The sequence below is a fragment of the Myotis brandtii genome, unplaced genomic scaffold, assembly GCF_000412655.1.
Source record: "Myotis brandtii unplaced genomic scaffold, ASM41265v1 scaffold384, whole genome shotgun sequence".
Taxonomy (NCBI): domain Eukaryota; kingdom Metazoa; phylum Chordata; class Mammalia; order Chiroptera; family Vespertilionidae; genus Myotis; species Myotis brandtii.
The window spans coordinates 5,954,316-5,966,491 of NW_005364745.1; the positions used below are offsets into that span (position 1 = coordinate 5,954,316).

Consider the following 12,176-nt stretch of genomic DNA (forward strand, 5'->3'; position numbering starts at 1 on the left):
TGAAGCTCCTGAGGAAGGACATCGAGAAGGACAACGCGGGCCAGGTGACCCTGGTGCCCGAGGAGCCCGAGGACATGTGGCACACGTACAACCTGGTGCAGGTGGGCGACAGCCTGCGCGCCTCCACCATCCGCAAGGTGCAGACCGAGTCGTCCACGGGCAGCGTGGGCAGCAGCCGCGTGCGCACCACGCTCACCCTGTGCGTGGAGGCCATCGACTTCGACTCGCAGGCCTGCCAGCTGCGGGTGCGGGGCACCAACCTCCAGGAGAACGAGTACGTGAAGATGGGCGCCTACCACACCATCGAGCTGGAGCCCAACCGCCAGTTCACGCTGGCCAAGAAGCAGTGGGACAGCGTGGTGCTGGCGCGCATCGCACGTCTGCCTGGTCACGCCCAGCATGACCCTGACCCGCGCCAAGGTGGAGGTGAGCATCCCCCGCAAGCGCCGCGGCAACTGCAGCCAGCACGACCGCGCGCTGGAGCGCTTCTACGAGCAGGTGGTGCAGGCCGTGCAGCGCCACATCCACTTCGACGTGGTCAAGTGCGTCCTGGTGGCCAGCCCGGGCTTCGTGCGGGAGCAGTTCTGCGATTACATGTTCCAGCAGGCGGTGAAGACGGACAACAAGGTGCTGCTGGAGAACCGGTCCAAGTTCCTGCAGGTGAGCCCTCGGTCCCGGGGGCTGAGCATGCGCAGCCTGGGGGGAGAGGGGGAGGAGAAACTATCCCTGCTCCAGCCGGTGTGGCTCAGTGGGTAGAGCGTCGGCCTGCGGACTGAAGGGTCCCAGGTTCAAGGGCAGGTACCTGGAGAGGCAGCCAATCGATGTCTCTCTCACATCTGTGTTTCTCTCTGTCTCTCCCTCTCCCTCCCACTCTCAAAAAAAAAGATGGAAACATCAATGATGAGAGAATCATTGATTGTCTGCCTCCTGCACACCCCCTACTGGGGATTGAGCTCACAACCCAGGCATGTGCCCTTGACCGGAATCGAACCCGGGACCTTTCAGTCCACAGGCCGACGCTCTATCCACTGAGCCACACTGGCTAGGGCAGGGAAGAAAGTCTTCATTTGACGGGGATTGTAAGTGCGATGTTTAAAGAACCGGGAACTAGCTGGCCAGTGTGTGCAGTGAACCGCGGCCCGCGTCCTGAGCATATGAATCCTGCACTGCTTTTGGCGCCGGGTCGTGGCTGGCTGGGTCTCGGAACGCTAAGAGATCCTGTGTCTGACCTGTCCCTGCCATCCCAGGTCCACGCCTCGTCCGGACACAAGTACTCCCTGAAGGAGGTGCTGTGTGACCCCACGGTGGCCAGCCGCCTGTCGGACACGAAAGCTGCCGGGGAAGTGAAGGCCCTGGACGACTTCTACAAGATGCTGCAGCACGAGCCCGACCGCGCCTGCTACGGACTCAAGCACGTGGAGAAGGCCAACGAGGCCACGGCCATCGACACGCTGCTTATCAGCGACGAGCTCTTCCGGCACCAGGAGGTGGCCACCCGGAGCCGGTACGTGCGGCTGGTGGACAGCGTGAAGGAGAACGCGGGCACCGTGCGGATCTTCTCCAGCCTGCACGTGTCCGGGGAGCAGCTCAGCCAGCTGACGGGGGTCGCCGCCATCCTCCGCTTCCCCGTCCCCGAGCTCTCCGACCAGGAGGATTCCAGCTCGGAAGAAGATTGACGGGGGGACTTGCCCTCGGACAGCCGGGTGCCCCCTGCCCACGGCCGCCTCTTCTCAGCAGCCTCGTGACGGAAGCTGCCGGAGCAGCAGGTGTGATGCTCGCAGGGGCCGTCCCACCAGGGGTTCTGTGGCTGGCGGGACATGTATTTAAAACTGAACAATAAATTAAAAGGGAATGATCTCCATGCACTACCACTTTTATTAATGAGGGTCATTTTACCTCGGAATCATGAGTTGTTGGCTGTACTCAGAAACACGGTGTATTTAATAAGAATCCCTGTGTATTCTTCGGGAGAGATCAAGTCCCATAGGTCATGCTTTGAAACAGTTTTCCAGAGGAAAAGCTCTTCACATTTCATTTTCCTCATTTATGTTGTTACTTGGTTTCTGCCTGGTGGTCTTGCTCTATGTGCTTAGTGATCCGTTTCTCCCCACTTGCTCTACAGGCCTTTTTTTAAAAAAAGTCATTTGCTATTTTCAGTGATAGCCAAATAGTAGACTTTTTTTGAAGGCAAATTTAACATGTTTTCTTCCCTTAAGAGACTTGTTAAACCAATCATGTTGAAACAACTCTGGGATTTTCTTTAATTAGAATTAATCATAGTTGCTTCTGAGGACCGCTTAGCTAGTTCTTTTTAGATCATAGAGCTTTGGTCTGCTAGGGACTCTCAAGGTCATCTCTTTGAGGTGCCCTTCGTTTTCAGATGAGACTGAGGGTCGGATTTGCTGTTAGATGGCTAATTAGTGGCAAAGTAGGAAGGGGTCCCCCCAGTCCGGACCCATTTGTTTGCACTGCCACACTATGTATGTATTTTTTGGCCGGTCATAGTTACACTTAATGCTATTTCTGTGTGTTTTCACATTATTACTGGACTTTCTCTACATCCTATTATGTTTTTTTGATGTGCATTTCTAATCATTAAGGAGGGAGCCTTGTTGAAATTGCAGCTTGACCCTTTATAATCCTCAGTTTATCAATAATTAGGAACAGCCTTATGAAGAAAGAGTGACAATTCATTTGTAACCCAGGATCAATGTTCCTACCTCAAGTAGGGATGGATACTAAGTAAACTTTTTGATCCTCCTTTCTGAGTCTGGGTCTTTCTGCTGGTTGTGAGTACCAGATTTGGGAATTATTTTTTATAAACTTCCCAGCTAATCTGAGCTTTTTATTTGTAAAGAGGAATAGATACCTCCATAGGCATTAAATTCACTTTTTTACACATCTACATCCTCATCTAAAAATAAGTCAGATTGTCGTTTCATTAAAACTCCATGAATATTTAACTTTAAAATATATTAAAAGTATGTTATTAAATCATGTAGTAGAGGTATGTAAATGAAGCCACCAAGATTATGAACTTTAGAACCCGATTGACAATGAATCGTACTCTCAGGATGTGGAGATTTGGGGCACCTGTTACTCTCATAATCTATGCAGTACTGGTCATTCTGGGCTGTTCTCCCCAGTAACAGAAACCAGGGGAAAGAAGGCCTGATAATCTAACCGATCCGTCTGAGGCCACAGCTTCTTGAATGTGGCTGTTTGGGAGTTTTGGAAACTCAGTACCCAGACCGGACCTTTCACCACGAGAAATTCTGTTTGTTTTTTTAAAGCTTTCCAGGCGATTCCAATAGACCTCAAGGCTGAGAGCCACTGACTCAGGCCTGGCCATTCAAGTGTGTCCATGGGCCAGTGGCATCTCCTGAGAAAGTTCCAGAAATGAGAATCCAGGTCTCTGCCTGACACCTACCTCTACTGAGTTGCAATCCACTTTAAGGATATCTCCAGTTGATTGCCGTACATAACTATAAAACTTCTTTAACAGAAAGCATGTTTTTATGTCTATAAAGTTCTTAAAATATCCATAAGAATTCCTATTTTTTTAAAGTTACATTTTATACCATTATCAAGAATATGAATTTTCCTAGATGCATAGATAGAAATGTCAAAATAGTGATAGGAGCATATAAAATAAAAAGTCTAATCATTTTTAAATCGTATTCTCTGAAGAGCAGAATGAACCATAATTCTTTGGAAACTGCTCAGTAGTCTAATTCTAACTGCTGTTCATGAATGAGGGGAGACCACGTGGTAACGATGGAAGCACTACAGTGACATGCCTCCAACATAGTGCGTGTTCTGTCGATTCCCACTCACCATCCGTACTTGTAAACAAGGATTGGGTGCCCCCCCTCGGCACAGCGAATGAGACGCTTGCAAATTTGTTTCGTCTTACTCTGGATCTGACACAGATCAAGTGACATTCTGCTGTTCCTGGTCGGCTATTTATATGTTACACGTTTTTCTAATTTCATGTCTGGGTTCTAGACTGGGTTTCACTTGCGTTACTCCTTTAGAGACCCGGCGGACCTCCCTCCTCTCCGGTGTCGCTTCCTTTCCTAGGCCTTTGGCCCAGTTCTGCCAACCTCAGGTTCTCTTTACCAGAAGTGAGTCATCATTTCTGCAATTCAGGTATTCCGGAACTGAAACTCTCTTTGTTGCTAACAATAAAAGTCCACAGATGAAATGGTGTGTGCAGTCATGGGGATGAAGAGTGTGGGTCTGACCATCAGGGGAAACCAGGGGAAATGGGTGCAGGAGAAGGCACGGTAACTTTGCACGTCACAGTCTCACTGCCTGGCAGCATCGGGGTGGGCTGGGGCAGTAAGTCTGGGTGCGAGAAGGCCTGCTAGAGAAATCGGGGGGATGTGGTGATGCCCTACACAAAGGCAGCGACTACCGTCCTCAGGGTAGGAACGAATAGGGCATTAGGAGGTAGGATCAGAGGGGCCTGGGCTGCAGATAGTCGTCAGTTACTGAAAAAGTCGAGTCTATTTATTTATTGATTGATTTTTATTTATTTATTTGAATGCTGGGATAGACGATGGCACAGTTCAGAGACAGGAAACAGGAGGAGAGGCTGGCTTGCCAGGAAAACTGCGTTCATGTAGCATCTTTGGTTTGAGGTACCTTCCAGCAGACTTCCGTGTCCTCACTGCCTCCGTCCCTCCAGGCTGGTGCTCGCCTGTCTTCTCCGTTCGGTCTTCCCAAACCAGCTTTAAAAATGTCCCTTCTCCAAGGTGCCTTTCCCACTGCCTCATTTTAACCTGTCATCTTAGTTGTTAGTTGTTCTGCTTTGCGTCTCTCTGTAACATAAGCTCTGTGAGGGTGGAGATTGTGGCCTGTTCGGTTCGTTGCTACATCTCCAACACTAAGAATTAATTCCTGGCACAGAATAGATGCTCAAAAAATGTTTGACAGGATGAATAAATCTACTGTATATAAGAAGATCCCTTAGGCGCTTGAGTTTGCAGATCTGAAATTCAGAAACAATGTTGGGGATAATGATACAAGAGATGTCAGTCCCGGAGGGAAAAAATGATCTAACAAGAATTAGTAGAACTAGAAAAAAAGGGCCAAGCACAGAGCAGAAGGAAACAGTATGTGATCCCTGTAAATACAACCTGACTCCATTATCTGTGTTACAATCATTCAATGCAGAAGTGTTTCCATAGCTCAACAATTAACACAGCTGGATACTTATTTATTCTACAGATCTCTACAGTGTGCCAGAGGTATACACGTAAAATAGCGAAAGTAGCGATTGCATAGAAGTTGAGTTTTTAAAAGTGGTTAGGATAAACAAACTTCTAACTTTTGGAGCAAAAGCCAAATTACTTTTGTATGTGGTTTTTAATGTGGGTCTTAATATACGTGTACATTTACCAATTTAGTGTGTGAAGAGTTCCAGTTTTTTTAAAAATAGGCATATTAGGGGTGATGGTTGAATTTATTAGGGAACGTCCTCAGGGTTCCCATAGCTCAGGAATCTCACTCAGGCCCCAGGGTTCCTGGCTCTGAACCCTCAGCCTCCTGCTCCCTGCTCCCTGCTCCCTGGCCTCCTGCATGGCCCTCACCACTTCCTCTTTCACTCCCTGCAGGACCACAAGTCTCAGAATCCTGGCAGAAGTTCTGCAAAGCTTTATTTATATTCGTGTGAAAAATGGATTTTGATCAGCCCATAGCTTTGTTGATGCACATTTTTCAGTAAATGAGTTCCCAAGTAAGGAAGGGCAGCTAAAATAAAAGGCATCACGACTGCAGATCAAGTGTTTCAAACCCTAGATAAAGTGCTTTTCTCCGCGTTGACGCGAGTCTCCTTCAGCTCTGCGCTGGGATTCAGCTTGTGTGTCCCAGGAGACTCCGTGTTTGGGAAAGTGCCGTTCTGGATGTTCTTAGTGCGTGGTGTGGACTGCTGACGGATTGACCGTTTAGACGTCTGAACGTGTTACTGAACAGCCCCCATGACTTCTGCAGGAGTTGAGATCAAGTCCACTGTTTTGTGTATGAAGGACACCTCACTTAGGAAAGACTCAGAAGTCAGCAATGCGGCTAATGAAGAGTTTGGCAGATAAGATCTATACAATGGTCCTGGAATTTAGCAAGGAAAGCAGTGTGAGGAGTTACCTAACATAGTCAGCAAGTAGCTGGCAAACTCAGCTAGGCCTTAAAAAGGCATTGTCCAAGCTCAGTAAGGAGATCTTTAGATTAGAGACACCATGAAAACACATTGGCAAAAGGTATTTGTTAAGCTGACGTGGAGGTGATAACATCGCATTCAGCATTTTTCTTTACCTAGCGAGCCCTCTCCCTCGTCAGGGCGTGTTTGGTAGTGTCTGCTCATCCTCATCCATATTCTAGAGTGTTCTTTATAGACTTCCAAGAATAATGACTTGTAAGACAGCCCATTGATTGAGCAGTATTTATTTATATATATTTTAATATATGTTTATTTACTTCAGAGAGGAAGGGAGAGAGAGAGAGAGAGAAAGAAAGAGAGAGAAACATCAATGATGAGAGAGGACCACTGATTGGCTGCCTCCTGCACACCCCACACTGGGGATGGAGCCAGCAACCCTGGGCATGTGCCCTGACTGGGAATCGAACCGTGACTTCCTCGTTCATAGGTTGACGCTCAATCACTGAGCCACGCCGGCTGGACTATTGTGCAGTATTTAATGTCTCCACGTTAAGACACGTGTTAGTAGCTTCTGTTGGGATCACACCGAGAAAGAAACGGGGGGGTTGTGAATTTGTACATTTAAATCGAGGAGAAACTAATGTGTTTCTTCAAGTGGAACCCACTATTGTGTGGGATACTTCTGCATACAGATTTGAGGCTCTCATTTTGTTTTTGACAGCGAATGTTTTAATTCTGTAATAATTGGCGTTGACGTGGGAAGGTCTTATATTTCCAGCTGCCACTTAACTGAGGATCGTGAGGTTTCTGAGGGACTGAGGCCTTGGATCACCGTCTCCTTTAAGTCCCCTCTCCTTCCTCCCCTAACACGGCCGCCTTGGAGCCCAGGCCTTGGGACGCTGGGTAATGGAAATGCCTGGCGCCTGTAACGCAGGGACGGAGGGACTTAGACCTTCTTTCCGTGGAGGCCGCCACCGTGGGGTCCAGGGGACCCAGCCCTGAGGCCGGGCGGCATCTGCCAGGAAGCAAGTACCAGAGAGAAAGGTCGGTGCAGCCACACGGCCTGGCCATGCACGGGGTGGCACCAGGGTGGGCACCGGGGCCCCAACTCCAGGAACAGACATGTGTTACAGAAACAGTAGCTGCATGTCTGTTAAGGTCGGGCCTACGGTGAGTGCTTTAAAAAGGAATTATCTCATTCTTGGAGGAGCCCTGTCGTTACTGTTTTCAGATAGGAAAGCTGAAATTAAAAGAGGGTAAATAATTCGCCCAGGATCCTTAGGAGGTGGGTGTGGTGATGTGCCCCATCAGGCCGCTCCCTGAAAAATAGAAGGATGCCAGTCCCTCCCTCCGTTTCCAGTCGAGTAGCCCCACCGCGCCTAGAAATAGAAATAGGACGCGATAGCGCCGAGTTTCCTGTAACGGCCAGCGTTCGTGGAGTCCTTCCGTGTGGTGTTACTCACCTGCCTCTGTCCGTTTCCGCCTCCCGTGAAAGGTCAGGACTCCTCCGGTGGCTCGGCCCTGTCTGGGAGGGAGGTGAGGGCTAGACCCCTGTATTCACCAGCCCCTCCTGCCCTCCCAGCGTCTGTGTCACCACGTCACACCTGGCTGTAGAGGGCTTGTCTGCCTTGGTAACTCACGCACGATTCCCACAAACATGTGTTTGCGAAGCCCGGTGAGTGGCAGGGACTCTGCTACCTTGTGTGCGCGGTGACGCATTAAGAACATTTTCCATCACAGAGAGACGGCCACAGCTGACAGGGGTGACCAGGATCCTGAATGCCGTCGGAGGAAAAGTCAGGGCCTGGAGCACTTCCCTGGGGCCGAGGACTGTGCTGAGTAACCAGGGATCCTGTTGCGGAAAAGACTGAGTGACATTCGGTGTCTTCTGTTGAAGTCAGGGAAGTATGATGTCTTTCAGGATGATTTCCTCCGAAATTATTAAAAAACAGTGCTACTTAGCAGCGTGGCTCAGTGGTTGAGCATCAACCTATGAACCAGGAGGTCAGGGTTCAATTCCCAGTCAGGGCACATGCCGGGGTTGTGGGCTCGATCCCCAGTTGGGGGCGTGCAAGAGGCAGCCCTCCATGATTCTCTCTCCTCGTTGATGTTTCTATCTCTCTCTCCCTCTCCCTTCCTCTCTGAAATCAATAAAAATATATTTTAAAACAAAACAAAACAAAAATAGTACTACTTCAGTAAATCTTTAGCTGTCATGCCTGGAAGGACCGGTCCAGGCAGCCCGGGTTTCCTGTGCCGTAACGCCCCCAATGAGAGAACTCAAATCACCGCTGAAATAGGAATTCTTGTTAAGGAAAAAAATTCCGTTGTAAATTTTTTTTCAGAGGTGGGAGGTCCTCTGAGTTCAAGTCTGAGTTCCAGAAGCTTCGTGTCTGGAATTTTTCGTCAAGTCCTCGTGTAAACATCCACTAGAACTTTTTGTCTGACATCGTTGTGATAAATTGCTCTGCGGATATAAAACATCTTAATCTTGGGTTTCGGCTCATTGATCTTGTGACCATAACTGGTACTTTTTCTTCCCCTCCAAGTGCGCTGCTGGCCGTGGAGAAATCACAGTTGTTGTGGATGAGGGAGGAGAGGAAGTTTGAAAACTCATTGCCCCACGTGGCTCGGGGTCATCGAGAATCAGAACGGGCGAAGCTGGGGGCCTCACAGAGTGTCTGTCCATCGCTTTCCGGGGGGTCGGGGGGCGGATGTTCACGGGGGCCCAGAGGGGAGGGTCACTCCCTCAAAGTCACACGCTGGGGTGTTTCAGACCCGCATTCCTATTTGACCCACCCCTTCAGGTTTCTTACCCGTTTTCTTACCCAACTGCACACGGGGAGGGGTTTGGGAGAGGGAATCAGGAACAGGATGGGAATCTAAAAGGCCTTCACCCTCTTGGACCAGCCACAGCTTCTTCCTCTGACACAGACAGGGTCTCGGCAGATCCCTGACACCTGAGCCCCGCTAGCAGCCACCCGTTACTCGGAGGAGAATTCTCCTCTGCCCCGAAAGCCTCCGCCTCCGGCCTTCATTCTCCCCACAGCCACCCACTGAGGACAGCCACCCACTGAGGACAGCCACCCACTGAGGACAGCCACCCACTGAGGACAGCCACCCACTGAGGACAGCCACCCACTCAGGACAGCCACCCACTGAGGACAGACACCCACTGAGGACAGCCACTCACCGAGGACAGACACCCACTGAGGACAGCCACTCACCGAGGACAGACACCCACTGAGGACAGCCACTCACCGAGGACAGCCACCCACTGAGGACAGCCACCCACTGAGGACAGCCACCCACTGAGGACAGCCACCCACTGAGGACAGACACCCACTGAGGACAGCCAATCACCGAGGACAGCCACCCACTAAGGACAGCCACCCACTGAGGACAGCCGCTCACTAAGGGCCTGCGATGTGCGGGCACTGCCAGCCCCCATGGCGCCCGGTGACTAGAGAAGGTCACAGACGCTCCCCCAGGCCACCGGCCCAGGGTGGGCAGCAGATGGCCACTGGGACCAGCTCAGCCACAGATGCTGCGGGAAGAAGGCCTTGCGGGAAGGTGGGAGCAGAGGCTCTTGCTGACCAGCCAGGCTTCTGGGGGCCAGGGGAGCTGAAGGCTGTGGGCGAGTCCTGCCCGCCCCCCATCTCTCACTCTCTCCAGAGCAGAGGCCCAGGGGCTGAGCAGTCCCTTTACAGCCCCCACAGCGACTTGGTAGCCACTTCCTTCTGCGCCAGGGCCCTCCAGTCCCTAAGCCACATGCTCCTGTTCACCGCAAAGAGTCAGCACCCCGAGAAGAACCGGCCTCGGGGAGAAGGGAGGTCACATAGCCTCCCACCCTCCGACCTGATAAAAAGCTTAAGCGGAATCAGAAATGTGGACCAGGGACCAGGACTGACATGGCTGGAAGATTCTGGAACCTTTCTGTTTTTTACATCTTTGGTATCTCGGGTTTCTCTCTCATGACAAACAGCAAAACAGTTAAATGAGAAAGGAGAGCAAAGAAGCCACAGTGAGAGTGAGGGTTAGGGACGTGGTGCCCTCCTCCAGAGCACCCTTGGAAGCGAGGATGCCAAGGTAGAGGGGGTGGGAGCACCTCAGGGTGAGGGAGCACCCACTGGGAGAAGGAGCACCCACTGGGGAGAGGGAGTGCCCACTGGGGAGGGGGAACACCCACTGGGAGGGGGAACGCCCACTGGGAGGGGGAGCGCCCACTGGGGAGAGGGAGCGCCCACTGGGGAGGGGGAGCACCCACTGGGGAGAGGGAGCGCCCACTGGGAGAAGGAGCACCCACTTGGGAGGGGGAGCACCCACTGGGGAGAGGGAGCGCCCACTGGGAGAAGGAGCACCCACTTGGGAGGGGGAGCACCCACTGGGGAGAGGGAGCGCCCACTGGGAGAAGGAGCACCCACTTGGGAGGGGGAGCACCCACTGGGGAGAGGGAGCGCCCACTGGGAGAAGGAGCACCCACTTGGGAGGGGGAGCACCCACTGGGGAGAGGGAGCGCCCACTGGGGAGGGGGAGCACCCACTGGGGAGAGGGAGCGCCCACTGGGAAGGGGGAGCACCCATTGGGGAGGGGGAGCACCCACTGGGCCCGCCACTGAGTAGAAGGAAATGAGAGCAGCCTGAGCTGGGCCTGCTGGACGCCCTGCAGGTCTCCTCTCTCCCCAGCCACCCTCCCTCCTGGGTGAGGGACAGGCTCACCAGGCATGACCGCTCCCTCGGGTGCTGCAGGGCCGCCAGCGTGGGGCTGGGCAGGAGGCCCTTTCCCGCAGAAGGGAGAAGGACAGTGTCTTTTCTGGGAGGACGACCTGGGAACAGGCTGGGACTCTGTGGGCGTGTCCTGTCTCCGCAGCCTGAGTGACCGGAGGGGGCATGTGGAATGTGGGGCCCGGGAGGAGCTGGGGCCACATCTGTTGTCATTCAATGATTAGATGCTCCTTTGGTTTTTGACAGTGAGTCTGTGAGCACCTGGTCACTTCCCCACTGGGAGCCTCCCAGGCTCAGGGTTAGGTCCTTTCTCACCTCCCTCTGCTCCTGCCTCTCCCTCCGCGGCAGCCAATAGTGGGTAAGGGAGCCGGTAGATGGGAAACGCAGACCACAGTGGTCTGTGTGGATGGAAAGCTCGATCACGTATGTTCTTCTGGACCAGCGGTTCTCAACCTTCCTAACGCCACGCCCCTTTAATACAGTTCCTCCTGTTGTGGTGACCCCCAACCATAAAATTATTTTCGTTGCTGCTTCATCACTGTCATTTTGCTACTGTTATGAATCGTAATGAAATATCTGACATGCAGGATGTATTTTCATTGTTACAAATTGAACATAATGAAAGCATAGTGATGAATCACAAAAACAATAATATGTAATATATGTGTTTTCTGATGGTCTTAGGCAACCCCTGTGAAAGGGTCATTCAACCACCAAAGGGGTCGCGACCCACAGATTGAGAACCGCTGTTCTAGACACATCAGCAGCTTTCATTGTCGGGTCGGGAGGGTAAGGCACAGAGTTTGTGTCTGAGACGGTGGCACGGACGGTGCACACCCACAGTTAAATGTGCTGTCCTGCCATTCGCTGCAGTCACTGAAGACCGTGTGCGTGTAAGCGTGGCAGGAACATGACATGTGAGTAACAGGTAGGCATCAGGGAGGAACGTTCCAGGCCACTCGGAGGCCGCTGTGGCCGAGGCAGGCAGACTTGAGGCCTGGGCGAGGCCTGGGCGTCAGGAGAGCAGGGGTGCCCGGCCCCCCTAAGGCTGGGGAACTGTGTCAGCCTCCGAGCCTTCCTTCCTTCCTGGGGAGACTGCGGACGGAGGGGCGCGTGGCCTTGACCCCACAGTCACCCTGCAGCTCCCCTCCTCCGTGGGTAGCAACAATGGCCTGTTATTTTTGAAAGTCGCGTCTTTCCTGCAGCATAAATCACCAGTGACGCTGGGCTTTAAAGGAATCTGTTTTGCACCGTCTTCCGTGGCTGCCAGGCCTGGGGTTTGGCTGAGCTCT

The 12,176-nt window shown here is 52.2% G+C and overlaps 1 protein-coding gene across 1 annotated transcript in view; it reads left to right on the top strand.

Annotated features, from left to right (window-relative positions):
* The window catches only part of PELO (pelota homolog (Drosophila)), a 5,802-nt gene extending 1,595 nt beyond the window's left edge, over positions 1 to 4,207 (top strand). The window contains 3 exon segments of the mRNA XM_005872626.2: positions 6 to 380; positions 382 to 660; positions 1,248 to 4,207. Coding sequence (XP_005872688.2) covers positions 6 to 380; positions 382 to 660; positions 1,248 to 1,676 — 1,083 coding nt within the window. The 3' untranslated portion in view covers positions 1,677 to 4,207.
* The last annotated feature ends 7,969 nt before the right edge of the window (positions 4,208 to 12,176 follow it).